The sequence below is a fragment of the Podarcis raffonei genome, chromosome 3 (genome assembly GCF_027172205.1).
Source record: "Podarcis raffonei isolate rPodRaf1 chromosome 3, rPodRaf1.pri, whole genome shotgun sequence".
NCBI lineage: Eukaryota > Metazoa > Chordata > Lepidosauria > Squamata > Lacertidae > Podarcis > Podarcis raffonei.
Genome location: NC_070604.1, coordinates 85,260,227 through 85,279,304, shown reverse-complemented (window position 1 = coordinate 85,279,304; position 19,078 = coordinate 85,260,227). Strand labels below are relative to the sequence as shown.

Here is a 19,078-nt window from a genome sequence, read left to right as displayed (position 1 = left end):
CCATGAAGTTCCATTGTACATAACCATTCTCTTAAAAATGAAACACCGTGTGTTTTCAGCATTCCTAAATGCTTAAAAAGCCCCCCTTTCATTCTGAGTGGGTAGCGCTAAGATGCTGGGGACAGGGACCCCACTGCACACACTGGGAAAAGTAAAAGCTTGGGAATGACCAAAAGCACTCCCAGGCAACCGGCTTATTGAGCATTCCTTCTGATTTGTTTGTAAGGAGGTCAGAAGACACGGCATCAAAGCAGGTGTTGTCTCACATTTTCTAGTCTATTCCCCTGTTACTTTCCGTATCGCAAAAAGTCTGGCCTTTGGGGGAAATAGTTGTGCAAGACCTCCACATCAACTCTAGCTGTGCAACCTGAATTTGCCAGTATGTGGTTGAATCCCACCTGGAAAATACCAACAGCCTGGAAGTGCCGCAAGTGAGAATTGCATCAAGTAACACGGTGAAGTTGAAACTGCGTCAAGAGAAAGCTGGTTTCTGTAACCTGTCCATACCCTGCAAAATTGCATCGACCTTTTTGCATGCTTTATTTTCCTTCTACTAGATGTGGGGCAGGCAAAGAAGCTGTATCAGGCAGTGTCATCCATCCTAGGAATCCTGCCCTCCCTTCCCCTGGTTTTTTGAGACTTCACCAGTTATTGCCTCTGTGCTTTCAAGCTCATCCTTGCAGGTTTTACTAAAAAGCTGCTTAACACCATCCTTGCCCCTAGCTGAGGTCCTGAGCAAACGTGCTGCAATCTGCACCAAGTACCAATGTCCTTACTTTTGCTCTGAAAGCATGTAAGAAGTGGCTTTCCTATGGAGGCTGAGAAGAAGTCTTTCGGAAATTGGGATTTGAGGGGAAATGTACAGAGTTAAGGAGCAGACAAAGGGAGATTGTTCCAAGCATAGGAAGTGGCAGAAAAGAAAGTGAGACTGGAGAAGGGAAGAAAAACAGCTGGCGGTAGATGGGGCAGAGCAGAGAGGAGGGTGCAATGAAGCAAACAAGCAAAGCATCCTTTGAATATGCTAGTCTGCTGTAGGGCTTCACTGTTTGCTAGCTTCAGAGAATAAGTAACACACAAAGCAAGAAGAGCTGTTGCATGCCGGTCTTGCTGGTGAGCTTCCTGTATGTATCTGTGAGAACAAGGTGCTGGACTTGATAGGCTTTTGGCCTGATGCATCAAAGGTCTTCCTATGTTCCTAGCCACTTTTACCTGTAGAGTGCATATTTTGTGCAAATTAACTGATGAGATGCGCAGCCTGCAGACAAAATGGATATCCAATGTTTCCAGAAATCCATTTGGAAGGTGGGGGGAAAGAGGAGTCCTGGGTTCATGGAATAGTAGGCAGTGGTGACAGAAGAGTGATGATTCTTAAGGGGGAAAGGCAAAATTTTAATGTTTTTTAAAGCATCATAATCTTGTTACAGGAAAATATTAATTTCTTTATTTCTTTATGCAAACACCACCATTCTCCATACACATACTATTCTCAACCCCGAAAGGAAAACCCCTCTTCACAGGTCCCACCTTTTTCAACATGAGGCGTGGCATGAATCTACTTCTGCCAAACTCCTTCCAGATTCCAGCTGCACAGCAACTTCCCTGATTATTCTGCAACACCCACTGCTGAACATATCAGGTTACGTACACACAATCTCTTACTTGCTCTTTAAAAGCATTGTGGAATTCCAAACATTACTTCCAACATTCCATTAAAGGGTACTTCCTGATGGTGATTTTGCAAGCGGATCTAGTGCACCTCCATTGGTTTCAGTTTGTACACAATTCCATCCCCTACTGATTCCTGCCTCTCTGCCTATTTACACTGCAGATTGCAGTGATGATAGGATCCAGAGTGGACATCACAAGTGTGTGTGCATACACACAGACACACAACAATGCAAAACAAGTACAGGGAATGTGTGACCCTCCAATGTTGTTGGACTACAGTTCCCATTATTCCTGACCATTAACCAAGCTGGCTAGTGCTAATGGGAGCTGGAGTCCGGAGTCCAGCAACATCTGAAAGGCCAAGTATTTCCTATCTATGACGTTTCCTATCGCAAGTGTGAATTCTCCCAGTGTTTCCCATATGTAAAATGAACTTGTTGTTTCCCACAATATATCCATGCTTTATCCCTTAAGAATATGTTGCATAAATTTGTGTTTATACATGAAACTTTGTACATGCAAGCTGCATTGGTGCTCATCTAGTTGAGTGGTGCACTTTTAGTTCTTTCTTTCTGCATGTGAAACAGCAGAAATTGAATCTGAAACCATTTGCATGCAACACATGTGCTCTACCACTGAACTAGGGCCATTTCAAACTTCTCTATTACACTGTTTATAATACTGGTGTCTTTCATACTTGGGTTCCATACTTTCATGCTTGGATTCCATTTCCTTCCAACGAGTTACAAAGAATCAACAGAGGGAGAATCTGCCAAAAAAGCACTTGAACATATTGCCAAGGTGTGCTTGAATGCAGCAGAAGAGTTGTCAGCCAACTTCCTGCATTACTACTTCCAAACATCATTTCACTGGAGTAGCTATCCTTTTGTCAGAGGCATAAATCTTGTACTTGCGTGTCACTGCAAGCCCTGCTTCTGATGCATTTTGTTCTGACTTTCTGTAGGTCTAAATGTCTTCATAGTTATGTTAATTCATATCAATATTTGGCTTCTATAAAGTTAGTTATTCCAGGAACATGTACTCTTTAAGGGTGCATTCCTGTGTACAGCCAGTCAGCTTGAATCCCATCTATCAAACTGCACAGCACTGCAGCTTAAGTTAATAGATCAGGGGTACCACCCTGCATAAGCGGGTACTGTAATTCATGTCCTCAATTGCACTTTGCATTCCTTCTGGACAGGTGGTCCAGAGAATAGGTTCAACCGTTCAACGTATTTCAAGTTTAATATGGCAATGGCAGACTCAAACCAAAAGAGTACCATAATGTTTTAAATTCCTTTCTGTTTATCTAGCCATATCAGAACGGCTCAAGGTGGGTAAATCCTGAGCCAACAATTGCAACAATTAAACTACACTCATCTCATCCTACTTCTCTATACAGTAGGAGCTTTTGCACTACTTGCAGACAAAATTCAGTTAAATAGGGTCTAAAACTGTACAGGAACATAGAAAGCTGCTGAACCATCTAGCCCAGCATTTGTCCATGGAGCCTAGTAATGTCTCCTCCAGAATTCCCCAGCTAATGACTTCAAGAGGTTTCGGACTACAATTGCATCAGCCCCAGCCAGTGCATGCTGACTATGGTTGATGGGAATTAAGGTTCAAAACCTCTGGAGGGCAGGTTGGAAAAGGCTAATCTACTTTGAGCAGTAGTGGTTGCTAGCATGTGCTTACCACCAAGCTATGAACCCTCCTCCATATTAGTTTCTGCCCCTTAGCAACTTTCTAATGTGTACTATATTTCTTATTCAGCACCTACCTCTCTTGTTCACTCTTGCTCTCAGAGAAGCTCACAAAAGTATGCACAACTCAAATGATCTTTTCACATTATGAACCGGACCGATGACACCTTGATGAAAGTTTGGGACAATGAATTGAATAATCTCAGAGTGTGTAATTATGTAAGGAGCACCTAGTCAAATGCACAGCGAACAAAACAGATATGCATATTCAGTTTTGAAAGCGAGCATGATTGACATCATCCTGACAGTTTAGAACAAGAACAGGTTTACAAAAATTGCAACTGCAAAATTTCTGCCAGATACAAAATCAAAGACTCCGATTCAGCTTGGAAATCATGTCTGAAATAAACACAAACACATTAAGGAATTAGGCTTCCAACATTGTTTGGTGAATACTATTTTATGAATCTGATTATATAAATATTATTATTAATTTATATACTACTTCATTTCCAAGATGGCCTCTTATTGGTTTATAAGTATAAAACCAATGATACATAATTAAAATATATAATAAAACAAGTTAATTAAGGCACTAAGATAAACATTCACAATTAAAATATGTAATAAAAATAAGACCATTACAACAGCGCAATGAAAAGGTTTAAAACAGCAGTTGGTTAATAATATGAATTTTAATCAGTCAAATCTTAAATCAGTATATGAATAAGAACAAGGGGAACAAAAAGCTATCACACTAGGTTTTAATCAATGTACAATGACAATGAGTCAGAGCTGGTGGGGCACCATCTTTCCAGGATGTCAAGCAGAAATCTAGCAGGGAATGTGAAATATCTCTGTCCAAGACCTTGAGAGCTGCTGTCAGAGTGGACAACGCTGAACTAAATGGACAAATATTCTGAGCTGCAATAGGGCACCTTCCTATAATCGGATTAGAAGAGTCATCCCCCCCCATTACCATTTTAAAACGATACTTTCTGTTTGCATATTTACAACAATTTAGTTTTCATTACGATTTTTATGATTTTACATCTGAGGACTGATTAACTGGGGGACAGCCTTTTTTGGTCAGCCAACTAAACATTGCAAGCCCCTGCTTTCTTGGGCCTTTCCTCAGAAATCCGCCTGTATACAGATCAGTGATCAAATGACACGAGAGCCAGAGGAAGCCCGTGTTCTGAATCAGCTGAAATTCTCGCAGACCACTGCTGAATACAGAACACATCAAAAGGAGAACGGGAAACTCAGGGTATATTGCTCTACACGTTTTCTCTCTCTATGAATTCTGAGTTACCAAGCCGGACGGAGCCCACTGATACATATTTTTCCCCACCAGCGGCCTCTAGCGTCGGGGATAATGCCTTACAGACCCGGCCGGGCAGGCGCAAAGGCCACGTGACTCGAGTTCCGCCTCCGCCATTTTGTAAGGACGTCGGAAGGAAGCGTCTTCCCGGCCCGCCCATCCAGCCCCGCGCGAGCTGCGTTTGCGTCCGGTGCTACGTGCGCGCGCGAGAAGCGGGGGCAGTTGATGCGTGCGCAGAGCGGGGGCTGGGGGCTGGGAAGGGAGCTGGCGAGAGCGGCCTTGGCGGCGGCGGAGACGCTGCTCTTGTCGTGATGCACCGCTCCAGCAGCAGCCGTTCGAGCAAGCCGTCTTCCAGCCGGTCCAAAACCAGCGCATCCAGCTCCAGTTCGGCTCGAGGCCGCAGCTCGCACCGCTCGCGCTCGCGCTCCCGGTCTCCGCGGAGCCGCCGCCGGCACCGCTCGCCCTCCAGCGGACGCTCTTCGCGCCGGTCGCCGCCTTCGCGCCGCAGTAGTCGGGTACGCTCTGCCCGTGGCGGCGGTGGCGGAGGCTGAGGGGGTTGCGGGTTGGGGAATTGGCCCGGCCTCAGCGAATTTAAGACGCCTCCGAGAGCCAGTGTGGTGCAGTGGTTAAGAGCGGTAGACTCTAATCTGGTGAACCGGGTTTGCGTCTCCGCTCCTCCACATGCAGCTGCTGGGTGACCTTGGGCCAGTCACACTTCTTCGAAGTTTCTCAGCCCCACTCACCTCACAGAGTGTTTGTTGTGGGGGAGGAAGGGAAAGGAAAATGTTAGCCGCTTTGAGACTCCTTAGGGTAATGATAAAGCGGGATATCAAATCCAAACTCTTCTTCCGCCTCCCTAGCGTCCAGGGGTAACGGCCGCCCGCTTGCCTCAGTACAGTGGTACCTTGGGTTACACACGCTTCAGGTTACATACGCTTCAGGTTACAGACACCGCTAACCCAGAAATAGTGCTTCAGGTTAAGAACTTTGCTTCAGGATGAGAACAGAAATTGTGCTGTGGCGGCGCAACGGCAGCAGGAGGCCCCAACCTAAAGTGGTGCTTCAGGTTAAGTACAGTTTCAGGTTATGTACGGACCTCCGGAACGAATTAAGTACTTAACCCGAGGTACCACTGTACCTTCCCCAAGGAGCATCCCCCATCTCTCGCACCTAACTGCCACTTACCGGAATAGCCAGCTGTTTTTCTGCCCCCAACTTAGTTATATATAACACCATGGCCCACATTTCTGGGTGTGCGCCCAGCAACCTTGAGCATCCCTAAGCAATCTTACCCGTGATCCCAGCCTTTGCTCTGTGGTGATGCGAAGGACGTCGAAAGGCTTAATGACAGCTGGAGGGGAAGCTTTGCCTCAAAGTAGAGAAACATGAAATGTGCAACAGCCCTGTGTATTCTACATCTGAGAGGAAATCACCTTGGATTTAGTAAGACTTCTGAGTAGACCCGTCTCAGGTTGAGCTGCACGCTCCTTTCTTTCCTTCATTTCTACATGAAGGAAAGTGGACAGTGATTTTTGCCCGCACACAAAATACCCTTAACAGGTTAAGGCAATACCTGTAGACTTGGCTTGTGGTGGGGAGGAGCTTAGGTTTATTTTTACCAAAGGTTCGTGGATCGTTGAATGAATTTGAAAAGTAGGATGGGTGCTAAGGCATATTGGGCGCATAAACCTGGTTGGATTACTTGAAAATTATTTCAACCAAAATCAACACAGCTAATGGATAGTCATGCTTAGGATCAAACTGTGAATTTCAGAGAAGATTAGCCTTTGGAAGTGATTGTACTTCACTTTTCATATTTGTCAATAACCAAATACTTAAAGATCTTAAAGGCTGGGGGAGAGATTAAGAAGAAAAGAGGCTGCATTTGCATGATCAGATCTTGGCCTAATGAGCTGAGATGTGCATAAATTTACTGAACTCGCATGCAATCTCTTTGGTCCCCTGTCCCCTTTGTTCAAGTGGGAAACATGCCAGGAAGCCATGGTTATTCTGTTAACAAATAATTGGAAAGCTGGTCAATGGCTTCCAAGGAGGCTAGAAAATGAAGCCATTGAAATAAAATTGGCTTCCAGTTCCTGTCTTGTTTGGAAGCCAGTGTTTGGATTTAACAGTACACTGCTGTTAGTTTTGATGCCTGGCTTTAGGAACGGAGCTGAGCAAGCTGCATGTGGATTTGTGACTCTGCACATATCTTGGCTTAATAAACTGAGATTTGATTATCTAGATAGCAGGAGGAAGCAGAGTGAGGAGATAAATGCTTCCAAGAGATAAGTTCACCTATCTAAAAATGTCTATTAGAACTTGGAAGTGCCCTGTTCGACTGATGGACTATCCCCCTGTTCCATTACTAATTAATTTTAAGAAACAACCCATTCCTAGAATTGACCGCTTTTCTGTGAAAAATGGGGGTGGACAGTGGTTTTTTGGTGGTCTATGTCACTAGCAATAAATTGGGAGGCTTCCTATTCTTCTAAATGGTACAATTGTCAATTTAGCTGCATTTTCTCATTACATTGTTGGTGTACATATTATCAGATGTCTTCACTGCACATTATAAACATTAGGTGCATGTAGTGTTTTTCAAATTCACATCAATTGTAGTAAAATTTGCATACTGCATTAATATTGGCTTATTTCTTAAATAGCATCATGAACCCCCTGCCCCATAGTAACTTACTTGGCCGTAAGAATTCTGATGTCTTGTTATTTTAATTGTAGAGACGCTCTCCAGGCAAGCGCTCTCACTCTCCGGGCAAGCGCTCTCACTCTCCGGGCAAGCGCTCTCACTCTCCTGGCAAGTGCTCTCACTCTCCGGGCAAGTGCTCTCACTCTCCGGGCAAGCGCTCTCACTCTCCGGGCAAGCACTCTCACTCTCCGGGCAAGCACTCTCACTCTCCAGACAAACGCTCTCCAAGTTTGAGTGATGGGAACAGGTAAGGCTTCTCTGAAGGCCAGTCTCTCATAATTAACCTTGGTTATCTTTCTTGGTACTTGTCCCATGGGTAATATAAAATCCCACAACCTGATTGTAAGACGTTGTGGGAAATGTATAGGACATGTTGGGAATCTCACATATAGGACAGACATATTTAGCTCTCTTATTGACATATTTTTAATACCTCCCTTGGTATGGATTTAAAATATTAGGAATTAAAGAGAGGTATTGAAAACATGTCTCCGTTTAATTTCATACAGTCTTTTTATAAATAAGAGCAGGATGGAGATGGATAAAAAGTACATAGCTCAGTTTTGGAAACCTTTTGTTTGATTGAAATCATTAGTTTTTACATCTACTTCTTTGAATTTTTCTGACAGTTTTGTCTTCAGTGGATTCTGAGGAAGCCGTGAGAGTAGATGTGGAACTGAAACAGCTTCTTTTCTAAAAATGAACCCCAGTTGAAAAACAAAATGATGAAACACCCTTTTAGTAAATTTCTTGTTACCTCATGACAATTTAGCTGCTATTTTAAACTCACATGTTCCTGCAGGTACAGAAACTGTGTGAAGATCTATATTATAATTTGCTTTCACTGCCCAAACATCCTGTTTTCCTACTCCATTTTTAGGGGTGAAATTTCTTCTTCAGATCCCCAACAGCAGGTTTCCATTTAAAATAGGGTTATATACACAGACATGTACATGAAAAAGGGTATATTTAGGAAAGATAATTGCATGAATGACAGAAGTTGTAAAACACTTTCACACTGAATAATGAAACTTCCCCGTTGCTTTTACTTCTAGAGCCACTTCTAGAAGTAGAAGCAACGGGGAAGTTTCATTGTTCAGTGTGAAAGTGTTAAAGCTATATCAACACTAGAATAAGGAAAACCCAAATTGGACCCACAAGAAAATGTTGCCACATAGAGTGCTGCTGATCAGGGTTCTCTCAGTTATTCCATTCCATTCCTCTTCGCTCCCCCACCAGTGTCCTGTGCTTTTGCCCCCAACACTCACCCAATATTCCATGTTGACAGAGCTTACTCAGTTTTCCTTGGGCTGGTTATTTCCTTATGTCTCTCCTTAGAGTTTTTGAAAATATTTTTTGTGCATCTGCAAATCTTGGGATTTCCCTGAGCCAAAATATAGCCACCTCTTAATGTTTGGGTGGTCATTTTGGCTACAGAAGATCCATTATTAATTTGCTGTTAGTATGTAGAATATGGAAGTATAACAGCAGAGATAATTCGGTGTGTAATTTAAGGGTTAATTATGTTGTCTGTAAGTCATCTAGACAAGAGGGGGTAGGTTGCGACCAGGGCGGGTGGCATGATCTTTACTGAGGTAGTAGCTGCTTTGGTAAGCTGTCTAGCTGTGAGTGAATTTTCTTGTGGCTGTTTCATTGAATCTAAGACTGCTGTCAACAAGGCCTGTCGAAAGGCAAAACTTCTTTCTTTCAGCTGGGCAGGGCTGTCTTACCCATAGGCGCTAGGGGTGCAGGGCACCCGGGTGCCAGGCTCTCAGGGGCGCCAGGCTGAGAGTCCGGGGCTCGAGAGTTGAGTCCGGGAAGAGCCCGCCCGTCGGTCGGAGCGCTGCAGTGGGCTCTTCCGGGAGCCAGAGAGCAAACAAGCAGGTGGGTGGGCAAGCAGACAGACATGCGCCCAGCGAGGAGGAGGAGGAGGAGGACAAGAGACGGCGGCAACAGCAGCGACAGAAAAGGCGCCAAGCAGCATTCTCCTCAGCACGCCTTTCCCGCCTCGGCTTTAGCGGTGTCCCTTCGCTCCTCCGACGCTGGAAGCAGCAGCAGCAGGCAAGCAGCCCCTCCTCATGCTGCCCTGGGTGGTAGAAGGGACAGGTGGGCCAAAGGGTTGCCGCCGCTCACCTTTCCTGTGCGTTTCTCCACTTTGGTCCGACTTTGGGACTCGAAGTGCGCTGGCGGCAGCTCCCTGAGAGAAAGAGAGTGAGCAGCTTTGCCTCTTTTTGCCAACCAGGTGCCTGACAACTCTGGGGAACCTTTCCTTTAAAAAGGTCAGCAACTTTGGGGGGGGGCGCCGGGCGGATCTTTGCACCCCTGCGCCGCATATGCTTAAGACAGCCCTGTGCTGGAGTTTGGTTTGTTCAATAAACTTTGGCCAGTATTTTATTGCTTGGCACATTACTCAGTGTCTCTGCTAACAGGGTACTGTTAAAGTGATTTTAACTCTGTCGTGGTGATAAGAACAATGCAAATTACCGTATTTTTTGTACTATAGGATGCACCGGACTATAGGATGCATCTTGTTTTAGAGGGGGGGAGAACAAGGAAAAAAAATTCTCCCCCTCTCTGCCCAGTGCCCCTTCAGCGAAGCGGCAGGAGGTGCTGCGCAGAGAGGGGGAGAATTTCCCCCCTCTTGTTTTCCCCCTCTAAAACAAGGTGCCGTTTAAGGTGCGCTCAGTCGCCTTCAGGTGGCTACCTCGGAAGCCTGGAGAGCAAGAGGGGTCGGTGCGCACCGACCCCTCTCACTCTCCAGGCTTCAGGTTCCTTTCGACCTGCTTTTTGGGGCTGGCGGGGGGAAGCCCACCACCAGCCCCAAAGAGCAGGTCGGGAAGCAGCGGAAAGGCGTGCAGCGAAGAGGCTGCTGCCATAGCTGCGTGTCACCTCTCCAGCTGGGAGAGGGTCGCGGGGGGCTTCTTTAGCCCCGCGCGTGCTGTCCTGGCTGGAGTGGTGGTGCGCGGCTAAAGAGGCTGCTGCAATAGCCGCGCATCACCTCTCCAGCTGGGAGAGGGTAAGCGGGACTTCTTTAGCCCCGTGCACGCTGTCCCGGCTGGAGAGGTGGCGCGCAGCTAAAGAGGCTCCTGCCATAGCCGCCCGTCGCCTCTCCAGCCGGGAGAGGGTTGCGGGGCTATGGCTTCTTCGCTCCATAGGACGCATACACATTTCCCCTTCATTTTTGAAGGGGAAAAAGTGCGTCCTATAGAGCAAAAAATACGGTATAACTTTTTTTCAACTGATAGCTTGATCCTATGAACCGCCCCCCCTTTTTTAAGGGCTTATAATAGCTTGAGCTGGTATAGGTCTGTGTCTTGATGGACATTTTTTTTCAGTTGAATCCAGTTTCCCATTATAGATCTTATTCTCCTGCAGTATTAGAAAATTAGATATATATGCTAGGTTCCCAAATAGTTCCCTAAACCAAGGTTGCTGTCGTCAAAATGGAATGCCTAGTTTCCATTTTGGGGCAAGACAGCTCCAGTCTTTGTTTTCAAATGATGGACTGTCCATGATTGATTCTGAGTTAAACTTCTGACTACCTTGAGCTAGGTTAAGAGCTTTGAGAACTGGAAGAAGAAAAGTCACTTGATCCAGGGATAGTCCACATACATATATATTGACCTAAATTTACCTCTTTTTCTTAATGGTGACTGTTCCTGCTCAGGCTGCACAGAAAAAGCAATTTGGTTCCAGAAATTCATTCCGATTGTGCAGATAAAATGTAACTGATAAAATTTTACAGGGTATTAGTGGGATATTAGTGTGTGAAAACAGTCCAGATCCAATGATCCCCAGATGGTGATGTCGGGTGCCATCCTGGTGCCCAGGCATCTTCACTTGGTTACAAGTGGTCAAAAGCCAGGGGCAAAATGCGCCTGGTGCCTGGCTAATTTTGAACACTGCTTTGAACGGATAAGGAAGTTGTCTTCCATATTTTGATATTTTGCTTCATACTGTTTTTGACATGAAGATCTCTTCAAAATTATTGTTGGGAAAGCGTTCAGCAGGCTGAGTGTGATGAAAACATGTATTTAGGTTTGATGCTTTCAGCAATCCTCATTTAAAAACATGCATGGAAGTTATTTTCAGTAGTAATTCTGAGGGGTTTTGTTGTTGTTGTTGTTTTGCTAAAGTAACATGCAGAAAACAGTATGTGAAGGAAATTATTTGAGGAGTGGAGGGTGAGAAACTTTGCTGAATTTGGAACTACAATATTGTTGCTGATGAAAGGGGGAATTCTACTACTGTAAAAAATACCAAAATGTTCTGTTGCTCACTTTCCCCCTAGATAGCCAGCAAGACATTTGTGTTCTTTTTTTTATGAGACCATCTAAAAAAGCTAAACACAACCCTAAATGTGTGTTGTTCAAATCCACCATAAAATAATTGAAGTATGCAGGCCTTCTGTGTAAGATAAATAGACAAACTGGAACCTGAGTGCTCTCAAGTTTGGGCTTCTGTTCCTTCTGTTCCTGTTGCATGTCTCCTATGCTCATAAATAACAAGACTTCTGAAATGAATTATTTCGCTCACTGCAGCATAGTTTGGACTGTCAAGGGGTGAAGTTATTGCTGAGTATATAAAATCTTCAGAACCAGCCATCTTGGGTTCAAGGCAAGCAGTATTGAGTTGTCATACAAAGGGCACTTTATGCCAGCTGGAGTTCAGGGGGGGGTTATTCCAAGTTGCTGATTTTGTTCTGTACCTCTCTTATTAGGGATGACTTGGCTGATGGTCCAATATTTAGCAGTGGCCTTCCACGCCCTCAAAGCATTGAGCGGTATTCCTTGAGCAAGGAAACTCCTTCTTCACCTTTCAATACAGGACAAGATGAGGATTATCGTTTTAGAGACGATTTCCTCCATCAATCAGACTATAGCACCAGCTATAACCATCTACAATATCTCCCAAGGGAAACGGAAAGGTATAGAATGCTACTTGGGAAGCCATCAGAGGATACAGGGCAAGACCTAGAACTTCCTAAACATGACAGAGATGACAGACTGCTTAAGATAGACATAGAGCCTGAGGATTTCTTGTCTGGGACGTGGAACTTCTGCAAACAAGATCCTAGTAAGAGCCCAAGCCTGCCATTTCACGATGTGGATTTACGTATACTTGAATATGCTGGGAGAAAAAGCAAAGAGGAGGAGCTGAGCAGAAATTGCAGTCAAGACCCTGAACATAAATATATTTATAGACCTAATGAAATAACAGCAATGCCCAAAAAATCTATTCTGAAGAAACACAGGGATGATCCTTCGGTGCAGGTTTGGCATGTATTTCTCTCTCTGGTTAAACTGTCCTTTACACTTTTTACTGCTCTTTTATTGAATCTTTTATTATTTAACTTAATCTCTGTTAATTCTGGAACAAATACCCTCAGAATAATATCCAGGCTTCCCTCGCAGTTGTGGAGTTTGTTTGGTGTAACTTGTAGAATAATCAGCATATTGGATCCCATTTTTCTTGGAATGAGGACATTTTACTAGTTTTGGTATTCAGAGCATCCCACTTCATGAGCAATTCTACCTTTCAAAAGTTTTCATTCAGCTTATTCATATAGCTTTAAAATTCACACACAATCAAAATCCTTACTTATTTAAAAAAACCCTAAGCTTTCCAGAAACAGATTTCCAGGTAGTATACATAGGAATTTAAATACAGGCGATTCCCTGTTAGTGTGGGGGTTGCTTTCCAGGTCATTGTGCATGTCAGCAATTGTGCGTAAGCCCATTTTGCTCCCTTCCAAAGCTGAAAGCAGCGCATGTCTTGGTGGTCACATGTCAGGTAGACAGGTGCAAGGTGATCGCCACCTGTACTACAATCTAAGACAACCGAGAATACAATAAAGTTGAGAATGGCAGAACTATTCAGCTAGATAATAAAACAATTTGCAGTGGCTGGGTGACAAAAAAATTTTTACCTGGTTCGAGCACCAGATTCACTATCCTTGGCAGTACATTCTGTAGCTGTGATGCTATCACACAGAAGAGCCTCCCACTTGTATATGTGTCATGTTTTTCTCCTATAGATAGAACCTGCGGCAAGGTGCCAGAAATGTTTTAACACCTTGACATCTGAAGGCAGCCCTGTATAGGAAAAGCTTTTTAAGGTTTAATTTTTACTATGTTTCTATATATATGCTGGAAGATGCCCAGAGTGGCTGAGATACAAATAATAAATTATTATTGTTATTATTATTAATCTGGACATGAAGGGGGTTTTTACCTCTACAGTAGAAAAATCAGAATAGTCAAGACCACCAAATTAAGGTGGTTTTTGGAATGGTACATCTGGGATTTGTTTTGAACCATTTAATGGTACTTGCAATGGGTTGAATGTAAACAAAATAAGGGTACTATTATTCACATCTGTGTGTAGGCTGAAATTGAAGAGTTGGCAATTTATGCAGTACATTTACCATGTTGTGCATTTTTTTGACCCGCTTGAACCTAATACAAGAATCTTAATACTAGAATTACCTAGTTGGATTGGACTGCAGACATTCTCTCAGATTGGTATGGAATGCTCTGAACAGGTGACATTTCATACTATCATGACTGGATTGTTTTTCTGTTGTGTAGCTGTGGAGAGAGAGCACCTTGGCAGGTGGTTCCAATACTAAATACTGTAAATAAATAATGCTTTTCAAAACCGTGCCAACTATGATGTGGCAAGTACCTTTTTGGCATCCTGCTCTCTCTATCTCAGGGTTTCATCATATGAAAAAATCAGTTCGTTTCTGATAATAGTAACAATATGGCTATGGGAATTATCTTTTTGTAGCTGCCATAACCAGAGCTGCACATAATGCTTGCTTGTGAATGTTTTGGTGCAAAAACACTTTGGGTTTGGTGGGAAATGTTGATTTCAAATCTCCAAAGGTATTGTTTTACATATGTTTGTCCCTGTCCACAGCCACTGTGTTGCTCCTCAGTTACTCATTTGACATGGTTTTTCTTCTCCTCTATTATTGCTGTGTAATCTCAGCAAATCAGGCATCGCAGAATGATTCTCAGGGTACTACATAGCCCCTCAGCTTTGTCTAAATGACAGTGTTATTCAGGGCAAACAAAGCCCTCTCATTGCCCTCACTGTGAACGAGGGTTGGCTTGAGTAGGGGCAAGAATTGCACAGCTATTACCAAGGTATCAAGCTGACAAATCTTACCTCGCTATACTGGCAGTTTTATAGCTCATTAGATCAGTGTTGCAAGCCAGGGTTGGCCTTTAGTGGGGGATAATCGGTCACTTTCTCTTCCAGTGCCCTATTAAAGACGATCAGGCAGGAGTGTTGATTGTCAGCAGTGAAAGTGACATGACAAAAGTGTAAAAAATTATGCACAGCATGGAGAAAGGAGCTAGAGAAAAGTTTTCTCTTTCTCATAATACTAGAACTTATGGACATCCAAGGAAGCTGAATGTTGGAAGATTCAAGACAGACAAAAGGAAGTACTTCTTCACACTGCACATAGTTTAACTGTGGAATTCCTGCCCACAAGAGGCAGCAATAGCCGCTAACTTGGGTAGCTTTAAAAGAGGATTGGCAAATTCACAGAGGTTATGGCTATCAGTGGCTGCTAACCCTGATGGATATGCTCTGCCTTCACTGTTGTGTTGAAGGTGGTATGCTTCAGAATACCAGTTGCTGGAAACTGCAGGTGGGCAGAGGGCTGTTGCTCTCAGCTCTTGCTTGTGGGCTTCCCTTGCGCTTCTAGTTGGCCACTATGAGAACAGGATTCTGGGCTAGGGGGGCCACTGGCTGGATCCAGCAGACTGTTCTCACATTCTTAAAGTATGGCCCATCCCTAATCAAAATGGCCATCTTATGCAGATGTAACAGTGTGGAATTTAGGAACTATTTTGTCTCTTTCAATTCCATTTTTATCTTACAGTTTTCGTTAGTGTTATGAACTACTGACTATAAACCCTTTATATTAAAGTTATGTCTGTCTTAATAGATTGGGAAAGTGATTAGCCTCCTTGCAAAATGTAGTAACAAATGGCAATTTCTTTCTTTTTAGCCTGAAGTCTTTTCTAGCAGTTCTGCCTCTCTCAAAGAGCCCCCTCTTCTTTCAGATGATCCTCCTTTTCCCCAGAGAACCAACAGCATTGCTCCTTTTTCAACTGAGGAGGTGAAATTCCTCAAACAGTTCAATAAAAATGCAGATGTAGAACCTGCAAATACAACATCTGAAGGCAATGTGCATAATTGGAAGCTGCATTCTGGCCAAAAACAAAACATTTCCCATTATAAACAGAATTTTGGGAGCTTTTTGAATCGGAGAGAGTGTCATGAGTCCACATCAGAGCCAGAAGACCAGCACAGTTACTTCTTGCTTCCCCATGAAAGAGCCAGCCAGGATGGGAATGGCTTTTCACACATTCTGAGTATGAAAACAGATTCTACCAGCACTCAAGAAAGGAGAAGGAACAGCCTCCTTGATGATGTTGAGGCTGAAGAGAAGTTTCTTTATGGTGATAATGGGGATGACTCAATTTTTATTCAAAGGATAACATTGAGTGGTGATAAAGAACATGGAAGGAAGAAAATAAACTCTCCTCCTGCTAGTCTGTCTGTAAAATCAGACACTTTAGAAGAATCCAGATCAGAGCATGAGAAAATTTATGACTTGCTCAAAACTATTGGTCTTGACATTGGGGTGGCTGAAATTGGTAAGCTTGCTGCCCGCACTCAGGAACGCCTCCATGGGAAGAAAGCATCTCGTTCTCCTGATCGTCGTTCAGTGGCTTCTCATAAACCTAGGAAAGAATCTAGGGAGTCTAAGGAAAGGCACTGCAGTAAAAGTGACACTCATTCTCCAGAGTCAAGGTGGAACCACTCTCCCTCTCCTGATTATTTCCCACCATCTAAAGAGATGTCTCCTGCTTCACATTCTAAGCACACTGAAAGCAAAATTGTAAGGCAAGATTATCATTTCCCACAAGAGCAAGCTGTTCCCATGGCATCTCCAATTCCATCTGCCCCACCTTGTCTTCCTCATATGTTTCCTGCTCCCATATATCCCCAGTATAGTGTTCCATTCTATTTACCATTCGGTGCAACTCACCTGCCACAAAACTATCCACCTCCCACAATGCCCCCTCCTGGCTATAATCCATATGGACAGTATATGGCATATGCAGCATCTGGCTGGGCCACGTATGCTCCTCCCCAGCAGGCTCATCCTGAATTTCCAAAGGCACCTGAGTACGGTACTCCAGCAGTGCCACCAAATCATTCAGTTTCCAACGTCAGAGTTATTCAGACAATTTCCACAACACGAAGGACTTGTGATATCAAAAGAAATACATCTATGATTGTTCAAACCCCTTTCTCTGCTCCTCATTCCAAATTGCTCCCTCAGCCTACCCACAAAGGCGCTAAGGAAAAAATACCTGATGATAGAAATCGAGCTGCTCAGAAACAAAAGGTGAGAATGTTTATCTTACAAGCAGATGTATCTTCCTCCCCCCCACCACCACCACATTTCCTTTTCCACATAGCAGCAATGTAGTTGCTGCTATTGAGAAGTGGATAGTATCCTTATAGACTTACTTCTGAATGCCTTAAACTGTAGTTTAAAAATATATACAGTGGTACCTCGGGTTACAGACACTTCAGGTTACAGACTTCAGGTTACAGACTCCACTAACCCAGAAATAGTACCTCGGGTTAAGAACTTTGCTTCAGGATGAGAACAGAAATTGTGTGGCAGCGGGAGGCCCCATTAGCTAAAGTGGTACCTCAGGTTAAGAGCAGTTTCAGGTTAAGAACAGACCTCCGGAACGAATTAAGTTCTTAACCCAAGGTACCACTGTAATACTTTTTCTACTGCACATCTTTTCCTAACACATAATGAAATATGAAACCAAGTGCAGAATTGATTCCTTGTTTAAGATTACATTCTTGGATTTAAGGTCTGCCGTTTTACAGAAGTTCAAAGCGCATACAATTTTATTTTAACTTTTTTCTGCACTTTTTATTTGACATTGGATTACGTATAGTTTTTTTGAACAGGATGTACCTCTAATGTCTTGAGCTATCTAATGGCTGTTTTTATGGTACTGTGGCAAGACACACCTTGTTAATTGTTGTTGTTGTTTATTACCTGCCCTTCACCCTAAGGTCTTAAACAGTCTCTCTTTAAGGATACAATCTACATGCAGGTCCTGCTATTGGAACACTTGGTAACTGAAATCTCAGCCAAACACGAAGAATTATACCCAAACCTCACTACACAAGCAGCCAAACAGATGGAGTTTGCCTACTTCATGTTTTGCTGGTCAGCAGCAGCCCTTTTGGGCAGAAACCAGGGAGGGAGGGGAAGAGATCAAACAAATTACGAAATAGAAGTGTTCCCATAGGAAATAATGGAAATCATAAGCTCATTATGTGAACATACGCCTAACAAATGATTTCCTGGGAACGCATTTTGTTCAGAAAGCAGGACCTGCATGCTTTTAAGCTTTAGTAAGTTTTAGTATGTTTCATGTTTAGTGGCATTTAGTATGTTAGGAGCTGGGTGCAATGAATCACAGGCCGAGTTAGCAAGCATAAGATGAAAATATTTACTTTCAATGATTGTTGTAGTTTTAGTTGGGTTGTAATCCATGAAAGGGGGATTTTTAATACCTTCCTTCCCTTCACAAACCTTTCTAGGTAATGGAGGAAAGAGGGAAATTGAAGGCTGAACAAGAAGCACGACAGAAGAAACTGCATTATCTGACAGTTGAGTTAAACAGACTTACAAAACAGGAAGGTACTGCACTCATTTTATTCTTCCTTTTCCCCTACTATCCTCTAAAGTGGTGATGCTGGACATTGCGTAATTTGTTTTTATCTCAGGGTATTATCCTAAACAGGGAATTAATTAGGGTGCAACCCAAATCATTGCAAGTAACTGTCAGTTCTTCATACAGTAATGCAAACCCTGCTTCTGTCTTTTGAGTATACCAAAATGGTACCTTATAATTGATTACCCAAAATAATTTTGCATGTATTAATGATTTTCTTATGCTTTCCACTCTACCACTTTGACTGGCTTAGGGGAGATGATGCGGAAGATGCGTAAGGCAAAAGATCCCTTGCTGGTGGAAGTGAACCAACTACGAGAGAAGATAGCAAAGGAAGTTGCTCAGCTGCAGATGCATTCTGATGCGGCAGGGAAAAAACAATCTGAGCTTGATAAGGTAGCTCTGATCCTGGGGATTAACATTTTTGAGAAAGCCCGGAAGCAATCTTCTGAAAATAAAGACAAGTCAGAAAAAGACAAGTCAGAAAATGGAAAAAAATGAGGAGCTAACTTGCAACTCAATCCAGGTAAAATAACAGGTGCACTCACCAAGCGACTTCAGATGATAATTACTTAATTAGCCTGGATATAAATTAGCCTTTTGCCCATGCATGTATCCCCTTCGCTTCTCCCTTTGTACAAGCCAATAAACAAACCAGGAAGTCTTCAGTTAACTTCCTATTTTATGAGTCCTATGTTGTGAATTACTGTTTTATGTCTAAAGGAAAGTAAAATAGTTGTTAAGAAGTTTTATCTCTTGGGTCTTTGGTTTAAATTAAATGCTGATACAATATAACAACTCTACCAAATTCACGGAAATAGAAGGTAAGATATCTCTAAATTTTCTAAGCCGCTCAAGGTTAATCCTAAATCAT

General features: G+C 43.3%; 1 protein-coding gene and 1 long non-coding RNA gene across 4 annotated transcripts in view; one reads left to right on the top strand and one right to left on the bottom strand.

Annotated features, from left to right (window-relative positions):
• Nucleotides 1-29: 29 nt before the first annotated feature.
• Nucleotides 30-4,783, bottom strand: LOC128410959 (uncharacterized). Its single transcript, XR_008329651.1, has 3 exons — nucleotides 4,130-4,783; nucleotides 3,449-3,538; nucleotides 30-1,367 (listed from the first exon to the last, which is right to left on the bottom strand). It is a non-coding gene; the product is annotated as an uncharacterized LOC128410959 (long non-coding RNA).
• Nucleotides 4,784-4,895: 112 nt separating this feature from the next.
• LOC128410957 (zinc finger protein 318-like) overlaps nucleotides 4,896-19,078 on the top strand; it is a 25,511-nt gene continuing 11,328 nt past the window's right edge. For all 3 annotated transcript variants that reach the window (XR_008329650.1, XM_053382844.1, XM_053382846.1), the window contains exons 1-6: nucleotides 4,896-5,210; nucleotides 7,435-7,649; nucleotides 12,123-12,675; nucleotides 15,432-16,841; nucleotides 18,071-18,170; nucleotides 18,458-18,730. Coding sequence is in view for 2 of the 3 variants with exons in the window: in XM_053382844.1 (XP_053238819.1) it covers nucleotides 5,007-5,210; nucleotides 7,435-7,649; nucleotides 12,123-12,675; nucleotides 15,432-16,841; nucleotides 18,071-18,170; nucleotides 18,458-18,705 (2,730 nt within the window). In the remaining variant the exon portion in view is untranslated. The remainder of the gene's footprint in view (nucleotides 5,211-7,434; nucleotides 7,650-12,122; nucleotides 12,676-15,431; nucleotides 16,842-18,070; nucleotides 18,171-18,457; nucleotides 18,731-19,078) is intronic.